The 20051-nt window shown below is 39.9% G+C and overlaps 2 protein-coding genes across 7 annotated transcripts in view; one reads left to right on the top strand and one right to left on the bottom strand.

Annotated features, from left to right (window-relative positions):
• Positions 1–2614, bottom strand: part of IFIH1 (interferon induced with helicase C domain 1) — a 53186-nt gene extending 50572 nt beyond the window's left edge. For 2 of the 4 annotated variants that reach the window (XM_028113135.2, XM_028113137.2), the window contains exon 1: positions 1431–2612. In XM_028113135.2, coding sequence (XP_027968936.1) covers positions 1431–1883 — 453 coding nt within the window. In that variant the 5' untranslated portion in view covers positions 1884–2612. Of the gene's footprint in view, positions 1–1430 lie in introns of all 4 variants that reach the window. The other 2 variants (XM_028113138.2, XM_028113136.2) reach the window with 2 other exon arrangements.
• GCA (grancalcin) overlaps positions 1867–20051 on the top strand; it is a 48161-nt gene continuing 29976 nt past the window's right edge. Inside the window, exons 1-4 of one of the 3 annotated variants that reach the window (XM_028113140.2) lie at positions 1867–1956; positions 2320–2485; positions 2556–2696; positions 2987–3072. The gene's annotated coding sequence lies outside the window, so the exon portion shown is untranslated. The remainder of the gene's footprint in view (positions 1957–2319; positions 2486–2555; positions 2697–2986; positions 3073–20051) is intronic. The other 2 variants (XM_028113141.2, XM_028113142.2) reach the window with 2 other exon arrangements.

Genomic DNA, 20051 nt, shown 5'->3' with positions numbered 1-20051 from the left:
TTAGACAAAGCCTTGGACTTTTACTCATGGGTTTGTTTATTTGCCTACACGCCTTTCAAAATAAGATTCTTATTTACTTACAAACTTGAATAAGTCATGTTCAAATAGGTCAGCGTTTCTATACTTCACAGTATATCCTTGTTCAATAAAAAACAATGAACTGTACCTCTGAAACAAATAATGCAATATATGTTAAGAAAAAAAAAAGAAGAAGATAGCAGGAGGGGAAAAAATGAAGGGGGGTAAATCGGAGGGGGAGATGAACCATGAGAGACGATGGACTCGTTCTTGAGGGGAGGCGATTGGGAGAATGGGTTAGTCTGTGATGGGTATTAAGGAGGGCACGTTCTGCATGGAGCACTGGGTGTTATGCACAAACAATGAATCATGGAACACTACATCAAAAACTAATGATGTAATGTATGGTGATTAACATAACAATAAAAAATTTTAAAAAACAATGAACAATGAAACATTACATTAAGTGTAAAATGCCTTGTAAAATTCACCCTGTCAAAATGCCACCTAAAAAATCCACTACTCCTTTGCTAATATGAAAAACTACAGTTGGCAACATACTTTTTTTCAATGAATTATCTGCAACTTTTAATTCCCAGAGAATGTCATAACTTTGATTAAAGAAAAAAAAGTGTGTGTGTAATGTAATTTCTGCATTTGGACCAAGATCAAATGGTATAACGTATAATATAGGCCAGAGATTGGCAGTTTTTTCTGTGAAGTCCAGATAATAAATACTGTTAGCTCTGTGGGTTGTATGGTCTCTGTTCAACTGCTCTTAAAGTGCGAAAGCAGTTATATCATGTAAATGAATGAGCATGGCTCTGTTCCAATAAAACTTTTATGAGCACTGAAAATTTAAAAATCTAAAAACCATTCTTAGTGTTTGGGCCTGCAAAAACCAGTAATAGGCTGGACTTAGCCCATGGGTCATGGTTTGCTGATACTCGTTCTATCAAACTATATAAAGTAAGGCATAAAATTACACACCACCAGGACCTAAATCCAGGACACCTGGGGCAAGTTACATAACCTACCTCAGTTTTCCCATCTGTAAAACAACGTTAATAACCTTAAAAATCTTAATGCATTATTGGGAGCATGAACTCTGATCATAAGTTTTGCAAATGATACTAAGTATCTATAGTAAGTGCTCAATAAATGTTATCTATTAGTACACATTACTATTTTGGAGGTAACACCTCTTTTGGCTTATTTTAGTGAAAGGATTAGAAAAAGAGCTTTTGTTATATTCCAGTTCTCAAAATTATGTTGTTAAGTGCCTAACTATTCTCTTCTCAAGAAAGGAGAGAACCAAATTTACCCAGAGATGTCAAAGAACATTTGGAGTGGGACAAAGGAAGGAGCAACCCCGAGTTACAAAATCTGTCTCCGTCTGAACTGACACCTACCCGATTTCTGTCTTCGTTTGTCAAGAGTTCCTTCTCCACACACTTATCCAAGATATCTCTAACCAGAAGTTTGTCCACCAGGGTGGGCTGGAGGAGGTTCATTAGTTGGAGACACTCATCATGAACGTTCTCAGAGGATGGAGAGGGCAAGTCGGTGAGCTCTGGGTTCAGGTAGCGGGCGGCTAAAACGCTGCCTGCTCTCTGAAGAGCCACCAGAAATTGTCTGGTCCAGCCAGGGGGCCAGCCTCCCTTCTCCAAAGTGCTCAGAAGTTGATCAGCTGCCTGCATGTTCCCAGCGTTGATGGCCGTCCTCTGAATCTGCTCCTTCACCTCATCGGGCAGAAAGTTCAGGTAGTCCAGTACGGGCTCCACCTGGATGTACGTTTTCAGTCTGGCCCTGAAACACGAGATGAGATAGCAGAAACTCTTGTCTGCAGAGTAGCCATTCGACATCTTTCGTTCGTGCTCAGCAAAGGGAGAGGATTCTCCCTAACAGACCGACAGCTTGCTGTTCTCTGCTCAACAGGTGAGCTGTGTGTCCCGCGGTCGGCTTGGAAGCCCGCAGGGTCCGCAGCGCTGTGCCCGACAGAGCGCGTGGTCCGCAGGACCCCCAGGGCGGCGCCTGGGGGCTCGGTGGGTCGCACCTGGGCAGGGGGCGGGTGGTCAGGTGGCGGGGCGCGCCGGCCCGGGGACGAGGCGGCGAGAAGCTGCGGGCGGCGGGCGGAGGGGCAGGCGCGACCCCTCCGACTCGGCTGCGCTAGCCCTCGCCGGAGACCAAGACGCCGCCTCTGCCGACTCCGGTGGGAGATCTGAGCCCCGCTTTCCGCAAGGCAGTTCTTGTAGTTTGCCGGACTTGGGTTTCTGTTTCGATTCTTTCCGTCTCCCTCAGGCCTTTCCAGACGTAATCCGCCGGGGCGGGGAGTGTACGTTTCCCAGAGCAGGAGACACCCTTCGGTCGGCTCTGGCAGGGACCGTCTTTCCGTGGCAGGCACTGTGGGAAACGGAAAAGGAAAGCGAATTCGGAAAGCAGCGATCCAACAATACTCCTCCTGCAGGTATTTTGACTTTTTTTTTTTTTTTTTTTTTGCGGGATTCTGCCTCACAAATCAGACTTCTTTCCCACAGCCGTCTTGCATTACCTCCGTCAGCGAAAATGTGGAGGGCTTGAAAGCGCGTGACTCGGGACTTCCCGGTCCAGAAGTGAAGAGAAACTGCCACAGACCCTGACGCCAGCAGGAAGGAGTTACCCTTAGCTGGTGACTACAGGTAGGTTCTGCCCCACCGCCAGCCCCCTGTCCGGAGATATGACGGTAAGACTGCAGGGGGCACCTGGAGAAAATAAAGCCAAGAAGACATCTTTCCAGAGAGGTGTGAACTCGGAGCCCCAGGATGAATGACCTTTGCACCCTCTCTAGAATAAACCTGACTTCCTGTAGGTTCCCCCAAACCAGCTTTTTCTTCTGAGAATTTGTGGGTATGAAAAAGAGTGAATAATGATAAACGGTTTATTTGACTGCCTGATGCGTAAATTGTAGTATTTATTTGGCTTTGACCAGGGTCTGGCGACAGACGCAGAGGGACTTTAACCACCAGCTCAGCTTAAGAGGAAGCCAAGAATGAAGGTTTTTCTATCTCCCAGCCTGTAAGTTCCCCATATTCTTTAATATACAACTTTCCTTTAATAAAACAAAACAAAATCCCCAACAACTTATTTTTGATATAGCTGCCATTCTTTTCTTGGATTCAATACAGAAAGTTTTGGCTGAAGCAGTGAGGAACTTAATTAGCAACTAATGTACCAACTTGTAGTAAACATCAACATTTGTCTATGTCATGAGGGAAAAAAAGACACCCACACTGAAAAATGGCAGCTTCCATTCAGTACAGAAGCCACATAAAAGTGAGTCCTTCAGGTTGCTACTCACATTCTGCAGCCAGGGGGAACTGTGGGTGGTAGAGTGTATGCTTCACCCTGAGAACCTCATGGTCTAGAATTATATGGAGGATGGAGGGGTCAGTTAAGCCATTAAAAAGATACATTTAGGAAAAGTAATCTCGTAGCAAAGTGCGTTCGGTGAAGTTTAGATAGGACAGGAACGCCTGGTGCTGCTTTGGACTGGATAAGAGAAATACAGAGTCCTTGTTTTTAACAGAGGCATACAAAATATTCAGTTGAGCTCTTTACAGCATCTCGTCTTATTTTATGCTCTAATTATATTGTGTAGCTAAGTTTTTTTCTTTCCTGTAGGATTGTAAGCTGCTTGAAGAGAGGGCATATTTACACACTAACCAGTCCTAACCAGTAGGTCCTTGCTGATTACCCCCAATGGGAATTTGTTTTGCTTTGACCTTAGCAGTTGGTCTAACATCAAACACATAGTGAAAGTTACTGAAGTGAAATAAAACTTTGGCCCTGCAGGTAGACCTGCTTCATATTATTCTTTTCCGTTTCTTCATAAAATACTACTATGTATTTACTTAACTTTGGGATTTGACCTTGTACCTAAAAAAAAAAAAGAGAGCGATTAAGGGGAACCTGGGTGGCTCAGTCAGTTACGTGTCCGACTCTTGATTTCAGCTAAGGTCATGATTTCATGGGTTGTGAGATCAAGCCTCACGTCCAGCTCTGTGCTCAGCAGGGAGTCGGCTTGAGATCCTCTCTCCTCTCCCTCTGCCCATCCCCCCACTCACGCATGCTCTCTCTCTCTCTCAAAATAAATCTTAAAAAAAGAGATTAAATTAGATGTTTCTGCAAAAGTATTCAAATTATCAATTTTACTTATTGGGTCTATGAAGATACCTTTTAGGACTATTCCAAGAAATTCCCTCCGCCCCTGCCCTTCAGGTGCTGGCAAGTTTCATTCAGTACATTAAAACAAAACCAACCAACCAACCAAAAATCATTCTGTCCCCTGATACCCATTCTTCTGTCCTTGACCTTCAAACACTGGAGGATACAAAGGAATTGATGGCTAAATATGGGGAAATAATGTCATCATCTTAACACCATAGAATTGCTGTTTGGATGACAGAGGGTCAAAAGTAGAAGCTTACATGTTTGGTGTTCAGATTATGTCATTCATTCATGCAATCATTTAAAAATATTTATTAAGTAGCTGCGATATGATCAGTGCTGCTCTTGTATAGTTAATAAAACTGAACAAAACTTCTATTTTTATGGAGTTTACATTCTAATGGGAGTGGTAAGACAGATACCAAATAATAACTAGAAAATAGGCAATGTTCCAGTGGAGAACAAATGCTATGAGAACTATGGTAAGATCCATTCCTAAGTATTTTGTTGTGTTTGATAATCCCATCATAAATGGGATTGTTATATTTCCTTTTCAGATAATTTGTTAGTGTATAGAAGTGGTACTGATTTTTGTATATTGATTTCGTATCCTACAACTTAACTGAATTAGCTGATTAGATCTAACAGGTTTTTGATGGAGTCCTTAGGATTTTCTCTGTATGAAATCATGTCATCTACAAATAGAGACATTTTTACTTCTTTTTGTCCAATTCGGATACCTTTTATTTCTTTTTCTTGCCTGATTGCTCTCGCCAGAACCTCCAGTTGAATGTTGAATATGAGTGGTGAAAGTGGGCACTCTTCTCTTGTTCCTGATGTAAGACCTAGATAATAATGTACATTATAGTTTCGCCAGCTGATTTTCCATAGAGACACCCTCGTCTAATTCTCACCATTAGCATTCCATAATATCTATCAATAATAATTCATATTTACTCTCCAGTAAGAGTCACTTTGCTGGATATGAGGATTGAATGATGAAGACTGAGCGTGAGTGAGAACACCAGAAGGAAAGTAGAAAGGAACTTCTTTTTTAGGACTCTTCCATAATCTTGATATGACCCCTTCTGGAAGAAAGAGATTGAGGGCGGGGGGCGGGGCGGGGGAAGCCAAGCCACAGTCTCTCAAAGTGTGTCTTTTTTATCTATAATTTTGCATTGTGATTTAGTTTATTTTCTGCTTTTTGTTTGAATAGATGTTTTACTCTGTCAAGCTTCCTCTGATAACTTTCATTTTCATTCTCCTTTTTGTTTTCTAAATGTTAAGTTTCTATTTCCTTTCTCCTTTGAGGTATGAAATCTTGTCAATCTATGTCTTTTCCTTTTCTCTAGATCTGCCTTTTCTTTTTAAACCCAAAAGAAACATTTCAGTCCCCATCAATTTTAAAAAAGTCACCTGTAGCATTTTGTTCTCTAGATAGTAATTCAGGAAGATATGAGATAACAAATTCCTGCTGTTATCCAACCTTTCATCTGAGTTTTCTACAGTTGAGAAGTAATAAAAACCATAGCTGCCACTTCTTTGACAAACTAGAACTACAATGTAATGGCAGTATGCTTTTCTTCTCAATTAAATTACAATAAATCTAGTTCAATGAGGAAATCCTTCTAAAATTGTTTTTCTGTTCCTTCATTTGTTACCAGCTTGTATCAAGAAAGAGGCTACTCTGTTTCATTTAAAGCTAGGTGTCCTTAACCTAGCAGTATAGTGCTCTGATTAAGCATGGCGACCCTGTGCCAGGATGTCAGGACTCACATCTCAGCACTGCCTCTTAGTTGCTGTCTGGTCTTAGGAAATCACCTAAAATTTCTCACTTGTGAAACGAGAATGATACCAGTACCAGACCATAAGGTTGTTCAGAGGCTATACTGTAAAGCACTTAGCACCAACCCTGGCATTTTAGGTGTCCAAGAAGTGACTACAAGCAATGAGTAAGAGATGGCGTTACCTCTCAAAGAATGCACAATTTATAGTGGAAATAAATTAGTTATGTATATAAACCTATATAATAAGTAGCCAGGTAACTGAGTTTTTAGATAGGATCGCTTTTTTCAAGAAACAGAAGCTGATAGACTGATTGAGCAGAAAAGTTTATTGAAAGGTACTATCATAGCTTTATATTTCAAAAACATAAGTCCAAAACAGAAAAAGAAATTTTAGCTAAGTTTATTAGATCCTAATACTCATTTCTTAATTATTTCCACCATTTCAGTTATAAAATTCTGGTTTTAAGCATGTACATGTAGAAGTGTTTCTATATAACAAACAATGCTGGGAAAAAAATCAGGAATCAGTGAAAATTTTTCCAAACATCTACTTTTCCAAATGCTTCCTCTATAGCTTCATACTTTCAAAAACAGTCACTTGGGCATGTTTTTGTTAAAACCTCAAAGGCAGAGATTGGCTATGTTTCTTTTACTTTATTTTAAAATTAATGTTTAAGAGCAAACTACAGTCAAATGTAATTAGAATGCCATTGTTTTTTCCTTGAAATTATGGTTGACAGTTAGCTGGTAAACACTTGGGGTTAGATGTCTAAGCTTGTGTTCATTCTGATTGAAGGGTTACTGTTCTAATCACTTAATACTCACCCTTATACAATTAATTAAATATTTTTATTTCACCTGCTCATATTATAACTGACAGTGTTTTGAAGTAGAATGAGTTACTGAAATCAAGCATTAAGATTAATTGAATCAATCTTTTTGATTTGCTAAATGACAAAGGGTTAAACTAAGATTTTTTAAAAGTAATAAAGCATTATCAATTACAAAATATCTTTTATTATTAATGCACTGGGTTATATCAATTACACTGAACAATCTTATTTCATCTTCATCTGATGCCTTATTATTTAATTTTTGTTTGTATTTTATGATACATTATTATAGTAGTATGTGTAAAGATTTTCAAAGTACATATACTTTTATTAGGGTTCATGTTCAAATATTTTTACTGATAAGGAATCAGGAACAAAGTACTTAGAGACCCCAGCTCTAGAGAGCCACCCAAGGGCTAGAGGTTGTGATGAATTTGATGAGCAGGAGTAATAAGAATAGAAGAGGAAGACGTATAGGGGAAGGGAGAGTGAACTCTGGGCAAAGATGGGGAATTCAGCATTTAGACCTTGAAAGTAGAACATTTCAAGTTACTAGCATTGCTTTGTGACAACTGTTAGTATACTAAGTTAACACATGGAAACTGAATATATTTCATATCCTATTGCCAGATATGCAATAGGATATAAAATATATTCTTGAATTGAATTTTTTAATTTTTTAATTTTTTAAAGATTTTATTTATTTATTTGAGAGAGCACAAGCAGGCAAGGGGCAGAGAGAGAGGGAGAAGCAGACTTCCCACTGAGCAAAGAGCCTAATGCGGGACTCGATCCCAGGACCCTGAGATCATGACCTGAGCTGAAGGCAGATGCTTAACTGACTGAGCCACCCAGGCACCCCTTGAATTGAATATTTTAATAAAAGTAAAGTCCTATTTAAGAAACAGTTCGTGTTCACCATAGAAAATTTGGGGGGGGGGTGGAAATAACACAAATACTGAAGAAGATTATATTAATTACTTGTAATCCTATCACCCAGAGATAGGCATTATTAATATTTTAAGTGTATTTCCTACCAATATTTTATGGTGTAAATATGGGTATACGCATGTGCGCATTCAATATCCCTTCAACAGAGAGTGAACTGAGATGGTCTCAACTGTGAGGAAGAGATCGCCAAGGAAGAGATCTCCATCGGAGATCATGTTGACATGCCATGGGGAGAAAGAGCCTGTGGAAGATTTCCCTACAGCAGGGATGGCAAGGATATTTGGGCAGCAATGCCTAATATTGAATAACAGGTTCATTTTCTTTTTCTTTTTAAAGACTTTATTTATTTATTTGACAGAGACACAGCGAGAGCAGGAACGCAAGCTGGGGGAGTGGGAAAGGGAGAAGCAGGCTTCCTGCTGAGCAGGGAGCCTGATGCAGGGTTCCATCCCAGGATGCTGGGATCATGACCTGAGCCGAAGGCAGACGCTTAACGACTGAGCCACCCAGGCGCCCAAGAAGTTCATTCCTGTGTTGCACTTGATGTATTGACCCTTCTTGGTCCCAGGTCGTTCTTAAAAGTGCGCCACATATAACAGCTTTGTGTGGTGGTGCTTTGGTTAATAAAGGAGAGCTGGTGGCCCCACGTGGTGGAGCGGAGCCGCATAGAAAGTGTCGCTGTTGGAAGTGAGACAGGGAATGTGGTTCGAGAATTCCATCCAAGGGTGACAATGAGAGCATAAGCCCTCTAGGAATCCTCAGACATCTTAGGAATAGCACCAGACTTAACAATGCAGGATGGACAGGGTCATCTCAGTAGGCATGCTTTCAGCCGCAAGATAAAGAATGCCTGACTAAATGTGGCTCAGCCAGAGGCATTGCTTTTTCTCCCACAACAAGAAGAGTCAGTGTGTTCATTGTGTCAGAACTCTAGGATGTGTCCTGTAATTTTCTTGGCTTTTCTCTCATGGTTGCAAAATGGCTACAATAGCAACAACCATTATTTCTACCTACAGCTTCAGTTAAAACATGTTGTGGAGGTGGGTTTCTCCCATTTGCTTCCTCTGAACAGTGAAGGAAGAAAAGATTCCGGGAGTCCCCCAGCAGAATTTCTCATCTATCTCATTGGCCAGAACTGGGTTGTGTCCTCCTCCCCTAAAATAAAGTGATATCTACTCAAACATTAAACAATTATGACATTTAATGGTAAAGGAGCTTAAACCATTGTTTGTCATAGGAGCTTAAAGCATTTTATTTGAATATGAAAATACAAAGATGACCCAAGGAGGTCTGGAAAAAGATGTTTTCAGGCTGCTCACCGTAAGAGAGCACACACATTGCCCTTGGTAAGCGCCGCCAGTGGGAAGTTCCAAAGCTGACAGCTACAAAAATTGTTCTCAAGCCCAGCTAGCTGTGTATTAGAACCACATGGAAAGATGTATATAATTGTCCATTGCATCCAAATCCATTGCATCCAAATCTCCACGATTGGAACTTAGGATCAGTTATTAGGATCAGTTATTTTCCCTTTCAGTTCCACTTGTGATTCCACTCTCCGGCCAGAGGTGAGAACGAGGGGTTAGGGCCAGCTGAGAGTGCAGCCCAGGTTCATTATTCATGGTAGTTATGTACTATAAAGTTGTACTGAATTAGTGAACCCTGCTCCCGGAGACATAAGGAATGAGATCACGCTCTGGTCACAACATTTCTAAAACTAATCAATATGTAACCTTGTTTTTTGTGTGTTTTTCTGTTTAAAGACACCTAAATTAATATATATTGTTGATTCATTAACATTGAACTCAGAGTTAACAGCACTATAAACTCATACCTGAGTGAAGCTTATCTAACACACATTTTCTCTGTGAGACACATCACGATTTTCCTGTGCTTAGAAACACCACATAACACTTCAGGACTATGCTCGGAGGCATTTTAAACAGTGAAATCACTGACAAAAAGCCCCAAAATGCAAAAAATTGGCACTAAATATACCACAAAAAGGACACTTGTTTACAGTTTGAGAGCTGAAACAAGAAGGCAGAGCTTCACTTTGTTTGACCTCAGCTGGGAACATGCCCATTGGGCAGCTCAAATTTTTCACTGCTCTGCACAGATCCACCAATGACCAAGAAAGCATCAAAAGTAATGATTTGGGGGTTATAAATTTTAGTGAGTAGGTAAATAGTTTCCTGGTCTAACCAGGAGAATATGAAAAACTCATTTTTTTGTGTTTTGTATATGTATTCCTAAATCATTCATATTCAGTTTAGCTAAAGCCATGATATAAATGAACATATATTTTCAGTAATTTATTATGAGAGATGTTGTAGTTTGTAACACAGCTACCAAATCCATTGACCTGGACATTGTCAGATATTTGCTTAGAACAAATGGAACCTATTATGCATCACAGAAAATGTATTCCTTCATGGCAGTAGTACTATGAACATTTCAGGATGTCAATCTCCAGCAGATATTTGGAAAAAAAGGATCATATATAAATTCAACTAAAAAGGTCATCTTGGGCACCTGGGTGGCACAGTCGGTTAAGCATGTGCCTTCAGCTCAGGTCATGATCCCAGGGTCCCGGGATGGAGTCCCACATCGGGTTCCCTGCTCAGTGGGGAGCCTGCTTCTCCCTCTCCTCCCCACTCATGCTTGCTCTCTCTCTCTCTCACACTATCTCTCTCAAATAAATAAATAAAATCTTCTTAAAAATAAAAAAATTTAAAAAATAAAAAGGTCATCTAATGTCTGTAAACTTGAGAAAGGTAACAAGGGCAGAAAATCTGAATCTGAGTGACTTTAGAAGAATTTTTGCTTATCTTATATCTAACAGTTACCTAGACTTTTGGTAGTTCTCCAACCTGTTGGTTCAGCAAAGAGAATGAGGGACAGATGTAGGAATCCCTATATCATTTGAAAAACTATCTTCCTTGTGATAAGCAACTAGAATTTCTTATACTTTGTTAGGCAGTTAGTTAGACATGAGCAAGGAGGAATAAAGTAGGGGCTGGCCACCCCTGGGAGCCACCCCCAAGGGTTAACAGTAACACCTTCAGAGCAACCTCTAAGGCCTAACAGAACAGAAAAGGCTTAGCCACAGAGCTGACTCAAAAGCCACAAGGGGACGTCTGAGAGCCATGGACACAAGGGTCGCAACTTGCCCTTAAGTACCTCTTCAAGATCACAGCAAAACTCATTACAAGTCCATAAATATGCAATATGTAAATAAATACAGTTATAACCGAATGCATCATGGGTAGGTGCATGCGCAGAGGCCAAAATGTTAAATAACCACCAGCTGTCAAACAAAAATGTCAATCAAAGCTAAATTTACATGTACGCAAAGCAGGCTTAAAAGGATGCAGCCAGAGCTTCTGGGGCCATTGCCACCCTTACTCTGGCAGTGGCCTACTCACTCTTGAATCAAGTGTACTATACTTATCAGTAGATAAGTATAAGGTGTAAGCTCTGTCTCCCCGTTCTGGTCTCAGGTCTTCAGTTCTTCGGTGCGTCTGGGACAAGAAGAGAGCAAGCAGGTAACACTTTTTCCCAGCATGAAGAGGGAAATTAGGAAGATTATCAGGAAATCCAAGTTTCACACGCAATAAAGCTCCATTGGGTAGCCACTTTTATTGCAAGTCTGTCATACCTTTGGTGACCAATATTCAAACTGTAGTTCAAGGAAATTTAATATGACATAGTGATACCTTAGAGGGGGCTGGAGAGAGGCTCAGTGGGCGAGGCTCCGGGCCCCACCCCTACCAAAGAGAGCAGATCAACTTTTCTAAGTTTTATACTTTGGGACTGAGGTGGGAGGTGCACTTGGAGGAGAAAAGCACACTGGTGGTGGCAGGGAGTCTGGTGGTGATGCCTGGAAACAGTACATGAAGATCTGCTTGTACCATCAAGTGGTCCTTATCACAGTAGGGACTTTCCTCTGGCCCAAGGAATCAAGTTTCAGTAGAAGTGTTTTAAGATTTTATTTATTTATTTATTTGAGAGAGTAAGAGAGAGAGAACATGGAGGGAAGAGCAGAGGGAGAGGGACAAGTAGACTGCACGCTGAGCCCGGAGCCCAGTACAGGGCTCCATCTCAGAACCCTGAGGTCATGACCTGAACCAAAACCAAGAGTCGGACATTTAACTGACTGAGCCACCCAGGCACCCAGGAAAAGTATTTTAAATTGACATTACCTCAAGTCTTTCTGGTATCCCTGAGGCAATTTCTTCTGAGGAAGACTAGGAAAATTAACTTTTGCCCTGAATAAATGCATCATTTTGGATATGACAGTGGCTAATCTCTTATCACCCCAGGGCCCTGACTAAATTTTAAAAAAATAAATAAAACTGTCATGACAAAAAAATCCATATTTTTTCATATATTTGGAAAAGCATTTGAAAATCTCTGTGCTGAAATATCAGATCATGATGTATAAAGAATTCTTTAAAAATAACAAATATTTTACCAGAGCCTTCTTAAACTGTTTCCCAACAAGCAAAAAATACGAATGCAGGCTGGGCAGCTGCCTTTACCCTAACAATTTTTTGTAGGACCAAATATTAGCAGAGTTAGGCAAGTTCTGGAAACAGTATACCATATTGTTGATGGAGGGGAAGGGACTTCTGTACTCGTTGTAAATGAAAGAATGCTTGCGCAAAGTCAGTAAATGAATAAATGATTTACTCGGGCTGCAAATTATACCACCTTTTAAAAAAGTAAAATGATACTAAAATTTATAATTATATATATAATTTGTAATTATAGTTAAGTTTATTTTTAAAAATATTTTAAAAATCCTTTTGTAAAGTATTTCTTGATTCCTGCTAAAATAATTTAATCTTTTCTCCTCTAAATTCCTAATTAGAATGTGCATTTGCCTGCCTGTAACACATACCTGTGTTGAGGGTACACAGCCTAAGGGGAGCTTACACAGCCCTTCCCAACCTTTAGGACTGATACAAAATTTTAGAACTTATTTAGTGCAGTTGGCTTTCAATGTGTTGATTCGTTCTCCCTCAAATGCAGTAAAAGCTTCAAAAGGGACATATTGTACTATGTGAGAATTGTTTTTTTAAATATAGAGTGGTCCAAATTATTTTATTACTACCAATGATCTACTTAAAAAATATTTTCAAGATGAAGGATTTATTATTTTAGTAGATGGATAAAGGTAAATAAGGCTACAAGCATGGATTGTGAATAATATTTGATTTAATACTTTTTAGAAATGTTTTGTTTCTCAGGAATAGACTGGTTATGTGCACATAAATGTGCCGTATGTTGATTTGGAATTAAGAGTAATATTAACATTTACTATTTGTTGAATACCATGATGAATTGTAGAGAAAACCTGAGCTTCTTCACAAAATGAATTCCAAAAGCTGACCCAGGTTCTCTGGGAACAGTCAAGAACTGTCTGTGGCTCATCATGTTCCCTGGAACTTTGATGACAAAGTGACTCCTGTGAGGAGCCAGCACGCACAAAGCAGCACAGGCTGAGCCCTAGACGTTCAGCCCTATGTCGCCCTTCTCAGGAAGGTACTCAGAAAGGGGAAGCCCTCCCTTGCTCCTTCCTCAGGCTGTTGTGAGCTACCTGCCTATCATTGTGTTGCCTCTGCCGCCCTCTTGTGGGGGTTTTACTATCAAATAGTAAGTAACTGTCAGAACTGATTTGGCTGGTGTCAAGTAAGTACAATTGCAACTATGAACAATATAGATTTTTGACAGATAACAGAAAAGATAGGTAATCTGTATTTCCCATGGGAAGATAAAACCATAGCTATAATTTAGTAAAAACTTAAAGTATTATATTTTACAAAAGCCGAGAAAAACATCAAGGGCTCATTGACCTTCTAGTAGGGACTATCCCCATTTAACAAAGGAGAAACCAAGATTCATAGAACTATTACATTGCCCAATGTCACACAGCCAGCAGATGAGCTTGGAGTCAATTATAAATCTCCAAAATACTTATTGCACAGTTCCTTCAAGAGTTAGCATAGACAATAATGGCTAGAACCAACTATTTTAACATGTTCATTTTCTTATTTTTCCAGTATGGTGAGGCCAACATATCAGAGATGATTGCCATTGATAAAGTAGTTTATTACAATTTCTAAGAGGAGGGGGCATACCACACCCTGCGGGATCCCATAGATAAACACCAGAAGGCAGCAGGAACAAGGGGAAAGCATGGGCAGAGCCTTTATTGTGGTTTCTATGGGAAAGGCAAGGCAAGGTAGGATAAGCAGAGTTAGAATGGACTAGTTTGAATAATTTTAGAGGGCTCTAGGGCATAGAGGTTATCCCCAGCTGCCTGTACCTGGCCCTGGGGAGATTAGTGTGGAGGAACACTGTCTTTTGGGGTGTAAGAGCCAGAGAGGAGGTAGTTCACAGCAGGAGCTGTGGATTGCCTAGTTTACATATGAAAGGTGAGTCATTTGTTATCTCCGAGAATTGGCTAGTCCTGGGAGGGCCAGTTTCTCTGTAGTCAGAGACGCCCTGGATGACAGAGCATCAGGAAGAGAGAAAATAAGAAACTAAAGTAAATACACCAATTAACACATTCTCTTGAACTCAGAATGTGTGTGTGAATGAATGAAATCAGTAGTAATAAAGATAAATCATCCTAACTCTGACATTGATATTAATTTATTATCTATATGATGTGATCAGCTGATAGTTTTATATATATAAATGTTACCAAATATCAATCAAGAAGAAATGTCAAAATTGATCTAAATATCAGCTGGGTTTTTTTTTTTTTTCATTATTGGAAACTATAACACAGTCAGAAGCTTGAAGATAAATGTTTTCCTGAAAGGTTGGGATCATAATTACTTTTTTCAAATTTATACTGGAAAATATCTATTTTAGGCACATGCTTTTCCAGCAGAAATGAGTTTTGTTTCCTTCTAAACAGCTTTTATTTTGTATGCATATTTATTTAAGAAAATGTGCAGAAAGATATTTGTATCAGAATTTGAGTTTAAAGAACCATTTTCTTACCCATCTACCTAGATATTTGCTCTCTGTGTCCCCATTCAGCCCTTTTGGTAACTTCTTTTCATTTAATTATGCTTTCTGATATCACTAACTACCATTTTCAACAATTTATGAGCAAACCATTGTGTAAAGCTTCTGTTGCTAGGTTACATTCTCCTTTACCGGAATCGTGGTGGCTGAAGAAAAACCTAGGTTCCTGTTCTCTCTCTCTCTGCCCCCCACCGTCACCCCCAACACTTCTATATAGCCTATTTGTTTAATCAACTCTTTGGATTTAATTTGCCATTCAATATAATTATTCTATAAATATTTACTGTATGCAGTTTACCTGGATTTTTGTCGTACCTTTAAAAATTAAATGGGTTGAGTCTCTAATTGAAAAGTTGCTGGGGCACCTGGATGGCTCAGTCGGTTAAGCGTCTGCCTTCAGCTCCGGTCATGATCTCAGGGTCCTGGGATGGAGCCCCCGCGTTGGGCTCCCTGCTCAGGGGGGAGCCTGCTTCTCCCTCTCCTTCTGCCTGCCGCTCCCCCTGCTTGTGCTAGCGCGCACTCTCGCTCTCAAATAAATAAAATCTTTAAAAAAAGAAAAAGAAAAAAGAGTTGTTAAGTTTTGGCAGGATTGTAAGTGTAAATTGTGGGATTTCTTTTTCTTCAATGTATGTGATATTTCCCACTTGCTCCTAAAGATCCATGCTCTCTTCCCCTCTACTTTCCACTGTGGCCTGGGACGCATCCATGAACGTTCTTTCCCTCTGGCTTCAGACTGAGATCAGCCAGTGGAAGCACTGACAGGAGATCAGAGGCAGGGAAAAGAGTGAGGTTAGAGTATTTGTTCCCTCAGCTCCCTTCTGTGCAGTTCATCATCGTGTATCCCTCTACTAAAGGTCATGTGTCAGATGACCTTCTGCATACGGTTACTGTCTGTAGGTTTCAACACTGTTTCTTTGCCTTGCCCTCTCATCCTAAGGGCAGTAATGGATCCTCCTTGTAGCTTGCACTGAAATGCTATATCACGCTTTATTGCTGCCTGTTAACTACGTTAACACCTTTGTAAATGGTGACTTTTATTAGAGTTCCTCAATTACTATGTTTGAGTGTGCCATCTGCTGTTTTCTGATGGATATGGCAGCAACTGAGTTTTTTGGATAAAGGTTGGAGAGCAAAGCAAGTGTCTGAGGTAGGTTAAATAGAGCAGATCTTGGAGGGGCATTAACTGGGCTCCTTACATTCACCCAGTTTGTGCCTGGCACCAACACCGATCATGGGTCCTCACTGATATTAGTATATATTATAATTCCAATCATCAGGGAACGTACAGGGAGAGTACCAAACTTTTTTCTTTTTATTCAGTTCAGTTTTTAATTTAGGATAGCCCAAGCAATAATAATGTGCTATACAGCTTAATTCTTGCTTTGAGCAACTTCAAAATCTCTAAGCATGGGACTTCATTATTCATTCACTCATTCAAAACTATGTGAACACTGTAGGTTGTCATTTTTCAAACATGAATTAATCAGGTCATGTTTTGTTTTAAAAATATTTTGCAACTGTTTTGATGTGTGTCTACCTCCACAATACAACTTATTATTATCTTAGTTTCCTCTTAAAATATAATTGGGGCTACTAATGTCATAAGATTTGGGGGAAGCTCAAATATGATAATGTGCAAAATAACTCTGAAAAGCATCATGTGCTATATAAATAAATAGATTTTAATTTTTAAAATTTCTATTACCAGGTCTTATTCCTACCAATAGTTTTATACATTGATGAGGGATAGGGGCAATCTTATCTTCATACATATGCAAAACACCTAAGGATTAGTGTAGAAATGGGATGATCTCAGCTTTTAGCCAGTCCATAATCTGTTTAAGCACTGGGCCACTTTTATTTTTATATTTTTTTAAAGTAGGTTTTTAAGCAGAGTCCATGTGTTCCATTCTGCACTTCATTTATCTATTATTTTTTAGAGACGGAGGTGGAGGGAGGGGCAGAGAGAGAGAGAGAGAGAATCTTAAGCAGGTTCTATGCCCAGCATTGAGCACGACCACGGGCTTGATCTTGCAACCCTGGGATCATGACCTGAGCCGAAATCAAGAGTCAATGGTTTAACCAACTGAGCCACCCAGGCACCCCCACTTTTATGTTTTTGATTAAAGTATTTTTGGTTGTAACAGGACCACCGTAGCTTAATTCACGTTGTATGTGAGCAAGTTACTAATGAAAGGGATAGCTAAAGTAAGTATTCAATCAACATTACTTCATTTTTATCTTTCTAGAAAGTTAGTTTTGTGAGTGTATGATCCCATGTTATTAATGTGGAGTCCAATTGATATTCACAAGGATGAAACCTGGATTTAACATTGCCTGAATAACAAATTATTTTATGGGGGCTATTAATCACTGTTGGAGTTTTTACTGAGCATTTGTTGTGGACACATGGTGTGGTCAACATTATATGTATGTATAGAATTTCTGAAGAAGTTTGCGTTGAATCCAAATTGCTTAATAGGACTTAATGATCCAAGTGAGGAAGCATATATTCAGAAACTACCATTCTTCACCTCTCTGAAGAGCCCTGTTGACAATTTTTGTATATGCATTATTGTTTTTTTTTTTTTTAAGATTTTATTTATTTATTCATGAGAGACGGAGAGAGAGAGGGAGAGAGACAGAGAAGCAGAGGGAGAAGCAGGCTCCCAAGGAGCAGGAAGCCCGATGTGGGACTCGATCCCAGGACCCTGGGACCATGACCTGAGCCGAAGGCAGATGCTTAACCATCTGAGCCACCCAGGCGCCCGCATTATTGTTTTTTAAATTGCTTTTGAGTTTGTGCTTCTGCCGAGAGAGTACTTAATATCACCAGAATTAGAAACAAAACAAAAAAAAAACTGTGTTGTTGAAAGCTTAGCTGAATAAGGTCAGTTTGTCAAGTGGCTGGGCTCAGTGATAAATGGCAAATAATATTTACTTCTGTCTTATTTGTGAAGCTTATTACTTTTCTGTGTCCTCACTAGTAGGCATTAACCAACCCTTAGGCAGTTGTAACAGTTTTAGACTTATAATAAAATTATTAATGGATAGCTTCATTTTATACTATCAAGTTTTTATGCCTTATACTAATAACACATATAGAGCCTTCATTATTCCATAAAACACATTATTCCATAAAGACACAATAATTTCTGGAAAAAGTATGATAATTATTGCATGTATATCAGTCAAAACCATGGCATGAAATCTATCTGAATACATTTTAGCATAAAATAGATAAATTCTAGAGCAGATCCAAGGTGACGACACAACAGTGGATGTGATAACTGTCTTCTCTTCTTCACCTTTCAGATTTTGTGTGCTATAGATTGAACTGTGTCCCCCTAAAATGTGTTTGTTGAAGCGCTACCCCCCAGTGTGATGGTATTTGGAGATAGGAGACATTGGATGGTAATTAGGTTTAGGTGAGGTTAGGAAGGTGTGACCCTCATTATGGCATTAATGTCCTTATAAGAAGAGACAACAGAGAACTTGCTTCCTCTGTCTCTCCACCATGTACTCAGAAGACACAGCAAGAATGAGGAGTCATCCTAGGGATACAGCCTTGAGCCATCAAAATGTGTTAGTGTTTGTTCAATTCTTTACAGGCCAGGATTAAGGCCTAGTCAAGAAGAGGGCTCAGAAGAACCTGGCTAGAGTTTGGTCAAGGAGAAAGTATTTGTCACCATGTCATTGAAGGGCAAATCTAAAATATCAGTAAATCTTGAGGGCTATCTCTTAAAAACAGAAAATAATTTCACTATTCTCACCATCTCAACTGTTATACCCTGGTGAACACGACCGTCTCTAAATTACCAACAGATTGCTATCAGGTCTCCTTGCTTCTATGCTAACCCCCTTCAGTCTATTGTCAACACAGATGAAAGAGTGATCTTTTACAAATTAAGTTATATTATGTACGACTAAAGTTCCAAACCCTCAGTGGCTTCTAATCTCACCCAGAGTATAAAGTCTTTACGATGGCCAATAAAGGCCTAGGGTGATCTGCCCCAATGCCCCTGCTTTGTAACCACTCTTGGATTTTCCCTCTGGTTCAATCCATGCCAGACTTACCAGCCTTCTTGCTGTTCTCTTAACAGGTCAGGAGGCTTCTGCCTTCAAATTCTGCCTGGAACATTCTTTCTACATGTCTAACCTACTCATGCCGAGTCTTTGCTTAAACCTCACTTTCTTTTTTTTTTTTTGAGCAGCATAACGCTCCCCTTCTTATTGAGGCTACTTGAGCATCTCATTTCATACTGCAACCTTGCTCTGTCACCATTCCAGGCTTGCAGGGTTCTTGGCTCGTGGAGTCAAAGAATGAAGCTCGTGGACACCAAAGGGTGAAGTGATAGTTTATTAAGTGAAGGTGAGAACAGAAAGAAAGCTCTCTAGGGTGAGAGGAGTCCCCCCGTGGTCACCAAATGATGTAGTTTTGGAATGTTGGTGAGGTCCAGAGCTGACAGCCAAGAAAGAATTCTTGAGACGTCTTTGGTACAAAAAGGTGGTTTTATGAAAGCATGGGGACAGGACCCGTGGGCAGGAAGAGCTGCACTGGGGTCATGAGGAGCGGCCCATGATATACTTTCAAGTTGGGTGGGGGTTAGGGATAGCGTAAATCTCTAAGGAACTTTGGAAACAAGGTTTCTAGGACCTTGAGGCGGCTACCTGTTGTTGGGAAAAAGTCATTTATTACTGTCTAACAAAATCTTAGTCATGAGACCCTTCAGATGTATATCAGTGGGTCATATGATTGGGGATGGCTGCCAACATGTATCTTGGAAGGTAGGGATAAAGGGAGTTTCCAAAGGAATTTTTATATGTTAAAGTAGACTTACAGGGTCCTGGGGGTTGGGGTAAGATTGCCTTTTGCCCTTAGCAAAGTGTCAGCATCCAGGCAGTTGAGTCCCTAGAGGAATGTCACTCTGCTTGTTTCAAGGACTTGTCAATGGGCTGTAAATAGTAAGGAAATTTAATAATTTTTCTTCTGCCCTTATGTCCCATATCATCATCTTACTCCCCCACCCTTGCTTTCATTTTCCTTTCATTCTGGAGCATTTTTCATCTCCTAACATACCATCTACTTTATTTATTGTCTTTGCGTATTGTTGTTTGTTCTCCCTGCTAGAATGTGAGTGTCCAGAAGAGCAAAAACATTCCCACAACCTTGGTGTATTTTTTTCCCCCATCTGAACTAGTGCTACATTAT

The sequence above is a fragment of the Eumetopias jubatus genome, unplaced genomic scaffold (genome assembly GCF_037043125.1).
Source record: "Eumetopias jubatus isolate StellerSeaLion01/CBP00866 unplaced genomic scaffold, mEumJub1_p1.0 scaffold_3, whole genome shotgun sequence".
In the NCBI taxonomy this organism is placed as follows: domain Eukaryota; kingdom Metazoa; phylum Chordata; class Mammalia; order Carnivora; family Otariidae; genus Eumetopias; species Eumetopias jubatus.
Note: the sequence above shows the minus strand (reverse complement) of the source record. Positions and strands in the feature narration are given on the sequence as shown.